Below are 16771 nucleotides of genomic sequence, written 5' to 3'. Positions count from 1 at the left end.
GATCTTACTCCCAGAAGTCCCCAGGGCAGAGCTGGGATGTTTCAGACCCCGGAAAAACCCTTTATTACAATAGTGTCTGCGGCCATGGCAGAGGGGTTGGGTATAGGATAGTGGTTCTCAACCAGGGGGACGCAGAGGTCTTCCAGGGGTACATCAACTCATCTAGGGATTTGCCTGGTTTTACAGCAGGTTACCTAAAAAGCACTAGTGAAGTCAGTACAAACTAAAACTTCATACAGACAATGACTTGTTTATACTGCTCTATAGACTATACACTGAAATGTAAGTACAATATTTATATTCCAGCTGATTTAGTTTATAATTATATGGTAAAAATGAGGAAGTCAGTTATTTTTCAGTAATAGTGTGGTTGTGACACTTCTGTATTTTTGTGTCTGATTTTGCAAGCAAGTAGTTTTTAAATCAGGTGAAACTTGGGGGTACACAAGACAAAGGAGACTCCTGAAAGGGGGGCAGTCGTCTGGAAAGGTTGAGAGCCCCTGGGATAGGAATCAGGTCTGCGGGCTGCAGAGCGAAAGGGGCAGGAGTCTGAGAGCTGTGGAGGGGAGCAGGTTCAAAGAGTCACCCCTGGCTACAGCAGCGCAGGGTGGGCCGAGGTTCCAGAGACCTCAGAGGAGGGTGTTGGGGGGAGCTGGGAATTACTCAAGCAGACGCCTATTGCATTAGAGAGACAAGGTGGGGGAGGCAATATCTTTTACTGGGCCATCTTCTGTTGGGGAGAGAGACAAGCTCTGGCCACACTGAGCTCTTCACACATTTTGGGCGAGACAGTGGAAGCCCCTCATGCAGAGGCATGCAGGAGAGCGGGGAGAGGGCGCGTATGTGGCCATTATAAACCATCTCTGCATTCATCCCTGCAACCTAGCCTAGGACACGGCCCCTGGGGCGTACCACCGCTGGGGCGTACCACCACTGCATGGGGCAATGGGCATGCTCTCTGGAGCTTTGGGAGAGACTGTGCCCCAACCCTCCCCCCATCCCCTTAAAGAGGTGTGACTCCTGCCCCTCCTGCCCCAAAGCCAGCCCGGAGCTATGGGCATAGCCGGGCCCTTAATGCTGCATTGAGTTATGAACTACCCCACCTGCTTCATTAACGCATTATCTTGTTGGCTGGTGAAAAGGCTTTTCAATGGGGTGTTTGCCCTTGTGTTAAGCAGGCAAAGTAGGGTGACCAGATAGCAAGTGTGAAAAATCAGGATGGGGTGGGGGGTAATAGGAGCCCATATAAAAAAAAGCCCCAAATATCGGGACTGTCCCTATAAAATCAGGACATCTGATCACCCTAAGGCAGAGGTCTCTATGTACCAAACCCCGAACCTTGCTGAACACTGTTTCAGTTCTGCCACTGACTCCCAGTGACCTTGGGCAAGTCACTCGGTCTCTGTGTCTGTAAAATAAGAATCCTTCCTCTGTCTCCCTTGTCTGTTTAGATTGTGAGTAATTGGAGCAAGGACTGTCTCTCATTCTGTGTGTGCAGCAAGATTCTAGCATGATGGGGCTCTGATCTCAGCAGGGGCCTCTGGGCAATACTGTAATCCAGGGGTGGCCAAACCCCAGCTCCCGAACCACATGCGGCTCTTTTACAGTTAAAATGTGGCTACCCTCCCTGCGCCCCGTTTTCAAACTTGCGCCGCTCGTCACCCAAGCGTAGGACCCCGTTAATGAGCATAATCGCTGTAAGTGAGCTCGGCCTCATTGAGCTGAATCCTGCCAAAACCGCATGGCCAAATGCACATTCACACCCCGCACAGTCCAGCCACGGAGCATTTCTGGCTCTTCACAGGCATTTGCATCAAAGTGCTTCTGTTTGCACAGACGTTCAGGGATTGTCCGTTCTCTGTGGGTGAAATTCACTCCACTCATGGAAAGCCCAACTACCCAGGGTCTAAGTAGGTAGGATGAGGGTGGTTAATACTGCTAGCGGCCACCTTTTTGTTGTTTTCTAGCATCCAGCTAGGCTTTTCTTACCTTGTCAAACACCCATCCCTTGATGTGTAATTGATGATGCATATTCAGATTCTGCAAAGCCTCTGTAGTCATTTAAAAGAAGAAAATATCTAGCCCTCATGGGTGCAAACTGGAAAGCTTCCAACTGTGAAGGGAGCGTAACCAATGCAACCCGGTCTTCCTGAGTCTGCAGGCAGCTTGAAACAAAGGACACAGTGGTGTGAGCTCTGCCAGTCCTCCATCAATCTCAATGGCGTGTCAACTCTAAAGCCTAACAATGACACTTCAATGTCAATATTAACTATTTCATTGCTGATCATTTTAGCAGATGGAACAGGGCAGGGGGTGGGAATGAAGCCCATGAGGATGGAATTAGAAGTTACTGTAGGGAAGGAAATGCAGCAGGAACAACAGAGGAGACCCACAAAGACAAAGAAGAAGAAGAGAAACAGAGAAAGGGGAATGGGGAAGGAAGAGAAATAAAGGGCAGGCTATTGGTGGCCTAGAGGAGATTGTATTTTTCCACAGGGCAATGCTGGATGAACCAATAAGGTACTAAGCAGATAAATAATTATGTTAACTAAAAGCTTGGCTACTAAATAATGTCCCTATTTAACTTCTCATCTTTGTGCAAACCTGCCATTGAGCTCAGCAGGGGAGCCAGGGACAGTGACGGGCGTGCAGTCCTAAACTCATACTCTGGCAAGTCGGCCATAATTAAATATGGAATTCATCCATCTCCACGGAATCAGTCTGACCCCCTGCACTACAGATCAACCAACACAACCTTCTAGGTTCTCTACATTTTTTTGTATGGTTAAGAACATAAGAACGGCCGTACTGAGTCAGACCAAAGGTCCATCCAGCCCAGTATCCTGTCTACTGACAGTGGCCAATGCCAGGTGCCCCAGAGGGAGTGAATCTAACAGGCAATGATCAAGTGATCTCTCTCCTGCCATCCATCTCCACCCTCTGACAAACCGAGACTAGGGACACCATTCCTTACCCATCCTGGCTAATAGCCATTAATGGACTTAACCTCCATGAATTTATCTAGTTCTCTTTTAAACCCTGTTATAGTCCTAGCCTTCACAACCTCCTCAGGCAAGGAGTTCCACAGGTTGACTATGCGCTGTGTGAAGAAGAACTTCCTTTTATTTCTTTTAAACCTGCTGCCCATTAATTTCATTTGGTGGCCCCTAATTCTTATATTATGGGAACAAGTAAATAACTTTTCCTTATTCACTTTCTCCACATCACTCATGATTTTATAGACCTCTATCATATCCCCCCTTAGTCTCCTCTTTTCCAAGCTGAAGAGTCCTAGCGTCTTTAATCTCTCCTCATATGGGTCCTGTTCCAAACCCCTAATCATGTTAGTTGCCCTTCTCTGAACCTTTTCTAGTGCCTAGTTGCTTCTATGCTCCTAAAGAAACTCTTTAATGCAGAATTTGTGGGGGCCTTTGAGGTGAAAACCAAACTGGCTACTTGTTTTGATTGATATGAAAATCATGAAATCCAAATCTGCCGCAACTGTGTTGTTTTTATGGGTAAGAAAAAAATACACCCAGAATCCCAGGCCCTCTGCATATATTGCAAGACAGCCCCTCGCAAGGGGTGGCTCGCTGGCACTAGCCTAGGCATGAAATTGAACAGCTGCATGGTGAAAAAACAGGACTTTTGATTTTCAGGCCTCTGCTAGGAGGCCATGGCATGCCCTGATTTTACATGCCGTGCATCCCTGTTGGCTTAAATACCCATGATGGGTGCCGTACAAGAGCCCAGAGAGACAGAGACAAGTTATTGAACTTCCCTGTGCCTCAGTTTCCTCACCTGTAAGGGGTGGGAGGGGAGATAATAAGACTCATCTCAAAGGGATGCTGTGAGCTTTACCTAAAGCCCTTTCAGTGCCTCAAACACTGCAGAAGTGCAAAATATTACCTAGCAGGGAGTAACCGTGTTAGTCTGCATCCACACAAACCACCAGGAGTTCGGTGGCACCTTAAAGACTAACAGATTTATTTGGGCATAAGCGTTCGTGGGTAAAAAAACCCACTTCTTCAGATGCATGGAGTGAAAATATTAGCTGTGTGTGTGTGTGTGTGTGTGTGATGACTGTTCCAAGTTCCCACTCCCAACGTCCACCAGGGGGCGCCCTCTCCTCGCCCTGGGAGCTGGATGTTCTAGGGAGAGCGCAAGCATCAGGCGTGTGTCTCTTCCTCCCTCATCTCCCCGGCTAACCAATGGGAGCGGGTTTCCTACTCCTGCATCGCCCAGGAGTCAGAGCTGCAGCTGCAACGTGTGTGAGACAGGAAGCCAGAGACACAGGGACTGCAGCTGGAGGCCCAGGGATCTCATCAAACCGGCTGCTGCTGGTGCAGAGAGATTCTGGGGCTGCGGAGAAGGTGGAAGGAAAATGTCTGAAAGGGTTTCTGGCTTGCAGGTAGGAAATGTGTCTTCGGACTCTAGCCTTGGCCTCTTTCCCTTGTGCTTGGCAGGTGATGCTGCAGGCTGGAAACAGCCAACAGGGAGCTGGGACTTCCCTCCTTCGGCCTCTGCACTGTGCATGACAATAATAAAATAATAATAATAAATAATAATTACAAAAATTGGCTGCCCTCCAACTCTAGCTTTGTTAACTGCACCCCTGTTCACGTTTTAAACACCAACCACGGGGAAGCCTGTGCGATTGGTTTCAGCAAGAAAGAGAGACCAGCCTTCGCTAGAACATAAGCCCATTTTTAAACTCAGCAATCTCAGAATGAAATCCTGTCATTTTAAAAACCGACACGATGAATGTCATGAACAGAACGGGGGCGGAGGGATAAGCAAAGCTCTCATTTGATATAATTAACAATGCTTCGGGGTGTGCAAAAATAATTTGCAAATCTGTCATACGGCTCAATCCTGCAGTCCTCACTCAGGCAAAACTCCCAATGACTTCCGTGGGTTTCACCTGGGCAAAGAGTGCAAGATCAGCCCCTGAACTGACCAGGTAAAACCCTGGATGCTAAATGGGCATACTCTATCCCCATCAGGGGGGTGCTTTGTTTGGTTCTGCAGCCCTTTCCTCCTCACACATCCCCACCAAATTCTCACAGTCCCCACGGGGGTAGCCATTTCAAAAGGCAGAAGCAGGAAGCAGAAATTTTTTATTGTTCTGCTCAAATACACAAATGGTGCTCAGAGATTTTATTAAACTGGGAAAACTTGTACCAAAGTGCTACCTGGGATGTTGACTCTCTAGGTGCTGATTGGTCAGGACTTGCAACAAGCTTGAATGAGAGAGGCTGAGTGATTTTGATGCAATGTCCGATTGGTCAAATGCTAAGCATGGCCTTGGTGAGGAATTGACTTCAGGAATCATCAGGTGATTTGATAAATTCCCCACCTGTCTTGTCCCTGGTGCATGCATGGTAAATTGAAAATGGTGCGCACCTTTGCTGCAAGATTGCCGTACTTCGTATTACAATGTATAATGTTTGTACAGTGTGTAAAATGTCTGTGCTCATCTGTGATTTACAATGTCATTCTATAGCACCATTGATCACCACTTTAAAAAACACATGCAATTCTTGTGCACATTTATATGGAGGCTCCTGGGTGTTTGTTTTTTGCATATGATTTAAATAATAATATAACAGTTGTGACAGCTACTGTGGGTACCCTGATGATGAGCCCTGCACATGCCTAGATAAATAGAATGCTTTAGTTAAGTTTGGGAAGACATTTCTTTGTTCTCTCTCTCAAAAATGCATCACTCTACAGCACTAGTCCAAACCACTCCCATTGACAGTAGCGATACTGCAGAGTTTGGGGAAATGACTGTTGTATGTGGTGTCTTTTGATAGGTAAATTCTTTTAAAACAACAATTTCTTGGGGTGTTTTTCCCCCTGAAACTTCAGGTCTGATCTCATTCAAAGCTGGGTGAGTAATGAAAATAGTGTGTTAATTTGAGTCCGCTAACCTACTCATGGCAGGCTCCTTTTTGTATATGTTCATTATTTGCCCAGCCCCACAAATAGGAAGAATGCCAGTGAGAATTGTCAAATAATTAAAAAAAAATTCAACAAATAAAATCAAATATTGGAGAGAGCTTGAACCTCAACCGAAAGGCAAATGAAGAAAAGAGGGCAAATGAATTCTGCTGGTGTTTGAGTGAGAGACTCATGGAGGGGAAAAGGAGACTTTTCCTGCAGTTAGAAAACCAAAAACCATATTTCTTCCTCCTCCTCCCAATCATGCAAAAAGGCGGAACATAAAGGCCCATATTTTCTTCTTGGTTCTGCTGTTGAAATCCACGTTGACCTGCGACTGCAGTACATATCAATAATAATTTCCTGTGATTTCAGGTCCCGGTGTCATTTGCCGATGTCTCAGTCTGTTTCACCCGGGAGGAGTGGGAGATCTTGGCGGAATGGCAGAAGAAGCTGTACTGGGACGTGATGAGAGAGAACTATGAGATGCTGATATCGCTGGCTGACTGTACGTTAATGGGGAGCTGTCACATCTGAATGGCTTTGAGAGTTTGTTCCCCTCCTTTTAATCTTCTAATGAAGGGTGTGGGCTTGGCAGCCCTGAAAACGGAGGGTAGTGGATAGAGCCGTGGGTTAGGGCTCAGGAGATCTGGGACCTAGTCCTGGCTCTGCCACTGGCCTGTTTGACCTTGGGCAACTCACTTCACCCCTCTGTGCCTCAGTTTCCCTATTTATAAAATGCAAAGCACTTCCCAAAGGAGGTCAATATCATTATCCCAATGATACTGATCTTTTTTGTTGAAGCACTTTGAGATCTACTGGTGAAAACAAACCCACAAGCTAGGTCTTGTTTATCCACAAAGCAGGCGAGCAGCAGCAGTGCCTGCTTCTCACATTCTGTTCCAGTGCCGTCCCACCCTTCCAGCGTGAAAACATTCTGGACGAGAGGGGAGTCGCTCTCCATGGTCTAGTCAATCTGCTGAGACCACCAGGCAGAGCCACTTGGAGCCGGTTGTGCCAACAGCTTTTTGTGATTGCCGTGTTGGGAACTGGGATTCCCAACTTGTTTCACACGGGTGTCTTGAAGATCTTTGGTTCTGCATAAATGAGGGGCCACCTCTGTAAATAACCCTCAGTGTTCCTCTATTTTGCCTTTAAGTGTTACCCTCTTACAGAATTGAGTTCCCTCTTCTTAACACTAACAATTTTGTCCTTGGTTTTCATAAAAGTGCCTGAAATTGATACTTTAGCATTGGCCACTTATTCCCAGAAATAGCTTCCAGTTGAATGGGATCAGCTAACCCCCCTGCCTCATTGCCGGTCCTGTAGGCTCAACCTAGCTTCTGAAAAATCAGGCTGTGTTTTTTCTGCAAGCAGTAAAGATCCTGGACTAGGGATTTAACTGGTAATTTTGTTGGGAATCCATGAGGCAGAATGAGGTGCAGCTTTGCTTGCCTGTATGTACAATCGATTAGCTCTTCAGGGCTGACAGTGGTAAAGCAGCCGGTGGAACTCATTGCCACAAGATATCATTAAGGCCGGTTTCAAAGAAGGACTGGGTGTTTATATGGCTAATGAGACTGTCTGGTGTTACAGCAATAAAGGTTTAAAAAGTAGTTTGGAAGGAACAGAAACCCTCATGCTTCAAGGCAGTAGCCAGCCTTTAATTGAGGAAGGAACGTTAGGAAATTTTTTTCACCTGTGGGCAGGTTATTCCAGAAGTGCCTACTGCAGGGTGTGTCTCACCTTGTATTGCGTCTGGTGTTGGCTGCTGTTTGGAAACAGGATACTGGACTAGGCGGTCTGATCCCGTCCAGCAATTGCTCTGTTCCTCGTAAAGGGCTCCGCTCACCGCAGATGCGCCTCCTTGTGGCTAGGTCTGGGAATTAGCTTTCACCCTGTCTGGCGCCCCTGTCGTCGGCTGCTCGCACATGGTCCCTCTCTCTCTTCGCGACTGGAAGCACTCCCTCTCTGTAACTTGGCCTTGCAGACACGCCACTATACAGTCTCCCCTTTGTGGGGTACCAAGGTCCCACTGGATGAAGCGGTCCAGATGCTGCCTAAGATGGTCTCTGTTCCACCTCTAGGTCCTGTGCCACTGCCCAGTGGCTGGTAGGGGAACCTCGGGCCCCCTGCAGCTCCAGGTTCCGGTCCAAGGACCCTCTGACTAGCCGTCCAGGGCCGCTCAGACTCAGTCCCTGTTGGCGTTTCCCTGGCCTCCTTCCTACCCCACTTCTCTATCTCCTGGTCTATCTCTGGGTTTACCACCAGAGCTTCCTCTGCTGCCCGTGGCTACTTCTCCCCTCTCAGCCGCTTGCCAGACTCCCTAGTCCAGGGCAGGAAAGCAGACACGGAGGCCAAGTGAAGCCTCTCAAAGCCACAGAGGGAGTCTAGGTCAGAGCCGGGATTAGCGCTCGGGAGGGCCGGCTCTCAACCCACTAGGAGGCACTTCTCTCCTGGGAAGCGATGGAAAGCCCACATCCGTACGAAGGGCTCAGGAAGGTTTGCTGGACAGCCCTGAGCAGAAGGCTATGACTGCCGTGGGCCAGCTCTGATGATTTCTGATTGTTTGTTTGTAACATGCAGGGGGTGATATGCCAAAACCTGCCCTCCTGCTGCTGACGGAGGAAGGGGGAAAGCCCGGTGCGGAGGAGGCCTCTGCCTGGGAGGCCCTGGCCCCGGTGTCTATGGGTGAGTACGGGAAATGCTGGCAAGAGAAAAGAAACGTCCCTGAGCAAAGGAGAGCTGGCTGAAATTCTTCACACCCAAAGCTTCTGTTGTGGAAATGGGGCCTTGTTTTGGGCGTGAAAAATCTTCTTGAAAAACTGACGTTACAGAACAATGACTGACATTTGTATTGTGCTCCAGGCTTCTGGTGCATGAAAAAATTAGAAACTGGTGTGTTGCTAACAATTTCAGTTAATTTTGAAAAACAAACAAAACATGGGGCAGTTTTGAACCCTACGAAACAGAAACCGTCTAGAAATTTGTAGCAAAACTGTTTTTTCCACTTTTTAAACCAGCTCTGTTTTAAGTGGGAAACCTGCATAAAAGCTTCATCTTCACAGGCAGCTCAGTGTGGTGGTCAGCGAAACAGCCAGGACCTGCAATAGGCGGTACGGAAGTTGGGATTAGTGACCTCATGCACAATACGTGGTAGTGTCCCCGCTGGAGAAGTATCGCCTTTCTCTCCAGTCTGCCCTCCTGTAAGACACAGGCCAGGGAACTGCCCCAAAATAACCATCCCATCTTGATTTAAAAATTGTTAGTGCTGGAGAATCCACCATGACACTTGGTAAATTGTTCCAGTGGTTAATTACTCTTGCTAGCTCCCTGGTTCACACATGGGCTCTTTCGGAGTTCAGGGGCATGGCTTAGTTTCAGATTAATGTGACTAGGAATTCCGAAGAGAATGAAATCTAGTCAAGAAATGCAGGGGGAGCTTCGCTCTTCCGTGTGCCTAATGAGAGGGGTGTTGTTTCCTTCCAGTTGCCGAATGCCTGAATGCAAGTGGAAAGGTGAAACTGGAGGACAACGAAGTTGAAATCCAAATCCCTGAGCGTCTCCCTTTGTCTGTGGAGGAAAGGCCCGTTTCGTGGGGCTCGGAGAGCAGTGCGTCACCTTTGGGTGGTCAGCTGCACACGGCCCCCCAGGCTGCTCTCGGCGACGTCGATGGCAAAGCTCCCGCTGTCCTCACTAAGTGCAAGCCAGAGCCCTTCGGGGAGGTGGAAGTTCCACGCGAGTGTCCTTCGCGGCGTGGCGGCAGTTTGCGATGGCAGCAGCAGGCTGACGGCCCCGCCCCGCGGGAGGCTCGCTGCCGTGTGAAGGAAGAGATTGAAGACGACGGCTCTGGAACGGGTTTCAGTGCTCAGCAGTACCAGAGCGCCCCCAGAGAAGAGGCAGAGGCTCCTCCATGCACCAAGTACGATGAAAGCTGCAGCCCATGGCTGGGCGCTGCCGGCAGCCAGAGGACTCGTGCGGGAGCGGATCCGTCCAGCGGCAGCGAAGACCAGAGTGTGGTCATCTGCAAGACCGAGATAATGGATGACCTCCAGGTTCACGTAGTGGAGGAGCCTTATCCGGGCGAGTCCCCGGGCGGCGAGCAGCAGCGAGATCAGCGGAGAGCGCGGCTCCTGTGGTGCTCCAAGTGCGACAGAGACTTCCTGCGCCGCTCGGACCTGGTGAGGCACTGCCGAGTGCACAACGGCGAGCGGCCGTACCGCTGCAACCGCTGTGGCAATGGCTTCCGCCGGCGCTCGCACCTCAACGAGCACCTGCGCACGCACACGGGCGAGAAGCCCTTCCGCTGCAGCCTCTGCCCCAAGAGCTTCAGCCGGCGCTCCACCCTCAACAAGCACCAGGAGACCCACGCCAAGGAGCAGCCCCGGAGACACGCTGAGCATCCCAGGGAGCCAGCCTGGCAGAACGACCCGCCGAAGCCGCGCCGGGCCCGCAAGGCCTACCGAAGCGGGAGGGGCCACGCGACCTTCAGCACGCTGGGGCCTGCGGCTCAGCACAAGAGGATGCATGCCGGGGGGAAGCCCTTCTCTTGCGGCGTCTGCGGCAAGGGCTTCAGCACGCGCTCCTACGCCGCCAAGCACGAGCATGCCCACCTGGAGGAGCGGCCCTACCCCTGCGCCCTGGGCCCCGAGAGCTTCACCGGGCAGCAGGCCCTGACCAGGCGCCAGCAGGCGCCCAGCGGCGAGAAGCCCTTCCCCTGCGGCTTGTGCGGCCGGTGGTTCCGCCGGCGCTCCCACCTCAGCGACCACCTGCGCACACACACCGGCGAGAAACCTTTCCCTTGCCACCTGTGCCCCAAGAGCTTCAGCCGGCGCTCCACCCTCAACAAGCACCAGGAGACCCACATGCGGCCAGGCCTGCGCGCCGCCCAGGACAGGGACCCCCTCCACAAGCTGCCCCGCCGCAGCCATCCGGCGGCCAAGCCCTACCCCTGCGGCATGTGCCACAAGAGCTTCAGCACCCGGGCCTATGCCCTGCGGCACGAGAGGTCTCACACCGGGGAGAGGCCGGGTCCGCCTGGCGTGGGCGACCGGAGCTTTGGCAGACAGACTCGCACCGTGAAGCACGAGACCGGCCCCCTGGGAGAGGAGCCGTGTTGGCCCCAGGGCCACGGGAACGGGGTCTGGTCACAACCGCTCACTTTCAAGGAGAGGCCATTCCCAGGGGCGAGCGTCCTGGGGCGAGCGCCGGAGCATCCACCCGCTCCTGCCAAGGCCAAGCCCTACCCCTGCCCTCTCTGCCCCCAGAGCTTCAGGAGCCCGCTGGCTTTGAAGAGGCACCAGCCGAGCCACACGGCGGAGAAGCCCTTCTCCTGCAGCCTGTGCCACAAGCAGTTCCGCCGGCGCTCCTACCTCAGCGTCCACCGGCGGGTGCACCTGGAGAACGGCCCCTACCAGTGCGCCCTGTGCGAGAAACACTTCATCTTCAAGTGCGACTTCGTCAAGCATTACGGCTTCCACACGGGCGAGCGGCCCTACCCCTGCAGCCGCTGCGCCCGCAGCTTCCGCAAGCAGTCGCACCTCACCGAGCACCTCCGCATCCACACCGGCGAGAAGCCTTTCCTCTGCACACGGTGCGGCAAGCGCTTTGGCCGCCGCTCCACGCTGACCAAGCACCAGCAGATCCACGCCCGGCGCGCGCCCCTCCGCTGCGCCGACTGCTAGAAAGCCTTCGCCGTGGAGTCGGTCTTTATCATGCACCAGAAAATGCATGGCAGGACGGCCACGCCCAGCGTGTGACTCCGTTTCCAGAAGCACGGCATACCTGCATGGGCCACAACATCTGGCCAGCTGATGATCTGTAGCCAGCTGCTGCATGGGACAGGGAGTCACTCCAAAGGCCAGCTTTGCTGACTGCCAAAGTGGAGAAGGGGTCTAGTCAATTGCCGGGTGCCTCCCCCTTAACAAATGCACTAGAGTTATTCTCATGACTGCAGCATGGAAAGCTTTGCTTGGATCATACAGCAGGCTGGAGGATACATGAGACATACGAGAAATTATTTAAATGTATGAGCTCTTCGTTATGCCTCTGGGTGAGTGCCCAGCAGTGGGGATTGAACCTGGGATATTATCAACACATGAGCCTCTCTCCTGCTTGGGCTAAAAGACTCAGCTGTTTAAGGCTAAGAATGGCCACGCTGGGTCAGACCAAAGGTCCATCTAGCCCAGTATCCGGTCTTCTGACAGTGGCCAATGCCAGGTGCCCCAGAGGGAATGAACAGAACAGGGAATCATCAAGTGATCCATTCCCTGTCGCCCATTCCCAGCTTCTGGCAAACAGAGGCTAGGGAGACTCAGACGCTGAGGCTGCATCCCTGACTATCTGGGCTAATAGCCATTGATGGACCTGTCCTCCATCAACTTATCTAGTTCTTTTTTTGAACGCTGTTACAAGTTTGGCCTTCACAACATCCTTGGGAAAAGAGTTCCACAGGTTGACTCTGCGTTGTGTGAGGAAGTACGTCCTTATGTTTGTTTTAAACCTGCTGCCTATTCATTTTATTGGGTGACCCCTAGTTCTTGTGTTATGGGGAGTAAATAACATTTCCTTATTCACTTTCTCCACACCAGTCAGGATTTTATAGACCTCTATCATATGCCCTCTTAGTTATCTCCTTTCCAAACTGAAAAGTCCCAGTCTTTGTAATCTCTCCTTATATGGAAGCTCTTTCAAACCCCTAATCATTTTTGGTCCCCTTGTCTGTATCTTTTCCAATTCTAATACATCTTTTTTGAGATGAGGTGACCAGATCTGCACACAATATTCAGGGTGTGAGCATACCATGGATTTACATAGAGGCTGTCTGATATTTTCTCTTATCTATTCCTTTCCCATTGCCAGTCTGTTCGGTTTTTTGACTGCCGCTGCTCATTGAGCCGATGTTTTCAGAGAACTGTCCATAATGACTCCAAGATCTTTCTTCATACATCATTTTTTATGTATGGTTGGGATTATGTTTTCCTATGTGCATTACTTTGCATTTTATCAGCATTAAATTTCATCTGCCATTTTGTTGCCCAGTCACACAGTTTTGAGATCCCTTTGTAACTCTTCGCAATCTGCTTTGGACTTAACTACCTTGAGTAATCTTGTAGTGTTTGCAAATTTTGCCACCTCACTGTTTACCCCTTTTTCCAGATCACTTATGAATATGTTGAATAGGACTGATCCCAGTACAGACCCCTGCAGGACACCACTATTTTCCTCTCGCCATTGTGAAAACTGACCATTTATTCCTACCTTTTGTTTTCTGTCTTTTAACCGGTTACTGATCCATGAGAGGATCTTCCCTCTTATCCCATGACTCTTTAATTTGCTTAAAAGCGTTTGGTAAGGGACTTGTCAAAAGCTTTCTGAAAAGCTAAGTACACAATATCCACTGGATCACCCTTGTCCACATGTTTGGTGAGCCTGCTCAAAGAATTCCAATAGATTGGTGAGGCATGATTTTCCTTTACAAAAGCTATTTTGACTCTTCCCCAACAAACCACGTTCACCTGTTTGTCGGATAATTCTGTTGATTACTCTAGTTTCATCCAATTTGCCTGGTACTGAAGTTAGGCTTACTGGCCTGTAATTGCCGGGATCGCCTCTGGAGCTTTTTAAAAAATTGTTTACACGTCTACATGTACAGCCGCGTGAAGAGTACAGGTACTATGCCTGTAGCTGCATGCTGCAGTGAAAGGCTCTGGCAGGGGGAGGCGGCGGAACACTACACTGCTATTTTTAGCAGTGTAGACGTGGGAGGTGCTGCTTGGGCGTGCAGAGACCTGTGTCGGGTGAATATGCCCTAGAGTTCAGGTGCATAGGGCATGCTACTCACCTAAACCGTGTCTTACTGTCTACACTGCTGGTTATGCCGGTGCTAGGTGGTGTGCAGCATTTGGACTCTACCTATTGCCAAAAGGGTAGACGTAGCCTTAGCCACTGCTGTAGCAGGCTCATCAACCTCTATCTGTGGCCTAGCCACCACTAGAGGGGGACAGAGCACCGCCGTGAGTGGTTACAGCTTACATTTTAAAGAGTGTTTTCTCACCTGGGGCCGACACTCCATACGCTAAGCTTGGTCACGCCAGGTCAGTACTTGGATGGGGGACCAGCTGCTGAAGGCGAGATGGGAATTCAAAAGGTGACGCTTCCACGTGAGTTGGTGCCGTACCCAGGGCCCAGCATGGTGCTACGGGGCACAGTGCTTCTGGAGGTGCTGACATTTGGACGAGATGTAAGACTGGGGTCCACCGCTTGTCCTCATTAAAGATCTCCTGAAACGTGCCCAGAGTGCTATCCTGGCCCGATCCCATCTCTGGTAACAGCATTCAGCCAACTTGGAAATCTGTCCCCATTCTTTCAGTTGGATGGGATATTCTTCCTGCTCTGCCATATTACTGCGTGTAGTTAAACTGTTGCCATGTTTGACCCCAGAGGCAGCTGCATCTCAGTGGTAGAGTCAGGGATTAATTTCCAGTATATATAATTGAAGACTGCAAAGAACGAGACATGCAAGATATTACCACTAATGTCTAGCTCAGGCCTCCCATAAGAGACATGTGCCCATAGGGTGGGGGAAGGAGTTCTAGTAAATGTAGCCTGGTATTGGAGCATAGCCGACTGGGTATCCTGGTGGCCAAAAGGTGTGTGGTGCGCAGCATCCAACTTCTGCAATACAGACCTCCTCTTGCTTCTGGCTCGGCCTCCTACTTAAAAGACGGATGGTTTTTACCTTAGGTAACAAGAGTGAGAACCAATTGCACTGATTAGTCAGTAACGATTCCAGTTCTATCACCGTAACCCGATACTGGATCTCTTGCACTCAATGGCTTAGCTATAAATGGACAATAAAAAGGTTAATTACAAGTGCCTTGGCCGGTTATTATCTTGGAGTCGGACCTGAGTTCAGGCCAACTGTTGGTCTTTTATTTACATGTTCTGATGGTGGAATATGTCTGGGCCCAAATCCCAGTGGAACTTGGCAAAGCTGGGGGACAGAATCCTTTCCATGCACGGCTTCCTCCGGTCTCACGGGAGGCAGGGAGGACGTCAGCCACCCTTGTCAATAAGAGCGTGCCTGCAGCATTAGGCCAAAAGCACGTGACTTGCTTGGCATGTATCGTCCAGCGTTAGCGAGATGCCAGGGGATTCTCCTGGAGCAGGAGGGGCAGGGAGCTGTACGGGGTCGGGCGCCAGCCTGGGAGCTCGGGCCAGCTCTGCCATTGACTTGCTGGGTCAACTGCTCTAACTTTGCAGGCATCTAAAAAGTTTGACACTGTTCCTTACTATTGTCCTGTTGGATGGGTGGCAGCGCAAACGCAGGCCCTGCCTGGGGCCTGAGAAAGATGACCCGGCTTGCAGAAGGGCTGGGCTCTTAGAGCTCCTACTGCCGTCTGTGGCAAACTGGGAGTGAAAAATCAGCCCATTCCTAGGGGGTCTCACTTCAGGCACCTGCATGTGGCCAGTGCTTCTTGGCTCGTATGAGCTGTGGCTTAGACACATCCTCTAGCCCTTAGCGTTTGGGCACGTCTGCCAGTCCCCTGCCCTCTGTATCTTGCCGGTGCTGATGTACGTGGAAATGGAAGAGGATTCCAGCTCTGCTCTCTCCAGAGCCGTACAGAGGGGACTGGGACTGACATCCTCACTGCATACCAGGATGCTGCAGTAACTGCACCCCATTGTCCTCCATTGCCCACACCAGCTGTGCGCCGTATAGGTACAGTGGCGCGCTCAGTGCTCAGACGATGTAACGCACGACGTAGTGACCCGCTGGCTTTCCCTCTAACAGCAATAACAAGTTTGGAACATAGTAATTTAGCGCCAGTAACCTGATGGTGCTCTGAGTCCTTTAGCAATAGGAATCCTCAACCCCCCCCGCCCTTTTTCCAGGGGGGTCCAGAGAGGGGCAGTGACTTGTGTGAGAGACTCCATGGCAGAGCTGGGCCTAGAGCCCCCATCAGATTTAGCTATTAAGCACCATTCACAGTGATCTCTAGGGATTGCATCTCCTGCCTCCCCAGCTGTGCATTAGCTACACTGGGGTCCCTCCAATAGATTGAGCCATGTAGCCCCCCCCCCCCGCACTCTCCCAGGAGTCAGACTGCTGGGAGAAGGAGCCCTTGGTACATTCTTCAAGGGACTCCCCAAATCTGGGCCTCAGACCCAGGTTGCACCTGCACTGTGCCCTGGACTGGCCTCTGGCTGTGGTCCTGCGTGTGTGCTGGCAGTCAGGCACCCTCGCCTTTCCCAGCTAGGATACAGCTCCAGCCCCACCCTTGGCCCGGATCTGCTTGTACAGCCAGCTTCCCACAGCCCTTCCCTGGCTGCTTGGGCCAGCGCTGGACTGGGACCAGTGGCCATTGCTGCTGCCCATGCAGGGCTCTCACTGGGGGGGTGTCAGGCTGCCTGTGGCTGAAGGGCCCGGCCTGCCGAGTCCCCTCCTCTTGACTCCCACAGTAGACGAAGACTCCTCCTGTTGTATGCCCAGCTCAGGCCCTTCACTTACCCTGCCGCCCTGGCCCGTGCCCGGCGGGTCCCTGCAGCCCTCCCCCAGCTTGTGCAAAGAGCCTATTGCTTGCCCCACAGGGGAGGAGCCCGGAGTGGCTGTTATACCATTTACTGCAAGCCATGGACCCCAGTGGTTGATGGGAGAATTCAGGGGCACTTTGAGCCCTAGCAATCTTCTTAAGCCAGCCCCTTCTCCCCTGTGTATTTATTTGCCATTGCCACCCCCAAGGGTGCTACCCCCGCCTTGCCAGCTGGGATTGTTCAGTGAGCATCAGTAGGGGCCTGAACTGGTCATTCTGGCATCCGCCAC

The 16771-nt window shown here is 51.3% G+C and overlaps 1 protein-coding gene across 2 annotated transcripts; it reads left to right on the top strand.

Annotated features, from left to right (window-relative positions):
- Nucleotides 1-23: 23 nt before the first annotated feature.
- Nucleotides 24-14820, top strand: LOC112060256 (zinc finger protein 271-like). Of its 2 annotated transcripts, none has more exons than XM_065586520.1 (4): nt 24-282; nt 6322-6454; nt 8533-8637; nt 9436-14820. In XM_065586520.1, exons 2-4 carry the CDS (start codon nt 6415-6417, stop codon nt 11628-11630), a joined length of 2340 nt encoding a protein of 779 aa, XP_065442592.1. In that variant the 5' UTR covers nt 24-282; nt 6322-6414; the 3' UTR covers nt 11631-14820. The 2 variants fall into 2 exon arrangements, with proteins under 2 accessions (XP_065442592.1, XP_065442591.1); XM_065586519.1 differs by lacking the exon at nt 24-282 and adding an exon at nt 290-4411.
- Nucleotides 14821-16771: the final 1951 nt, after the last annotated feature.

The sequence above is a fragment of the Chrysemys picta genome, chromosome 2, assembly GCF_011386835.1.
Source record: "Chrysemys picta bellii isolate R12L10 chromosome 2, ASM1138683v2, whole genome shotgun sequence".
NCBI classification, from domain to species: Eukaryota; Metazoa; Chordata; order Testudines; family Emydidae; genus Chrysemys; species Chrysemys picta.
Note: the sequence above shows the minus strand (reverse complement) of the source record. Positions and strands in the feature narration are given on the sequence as shown.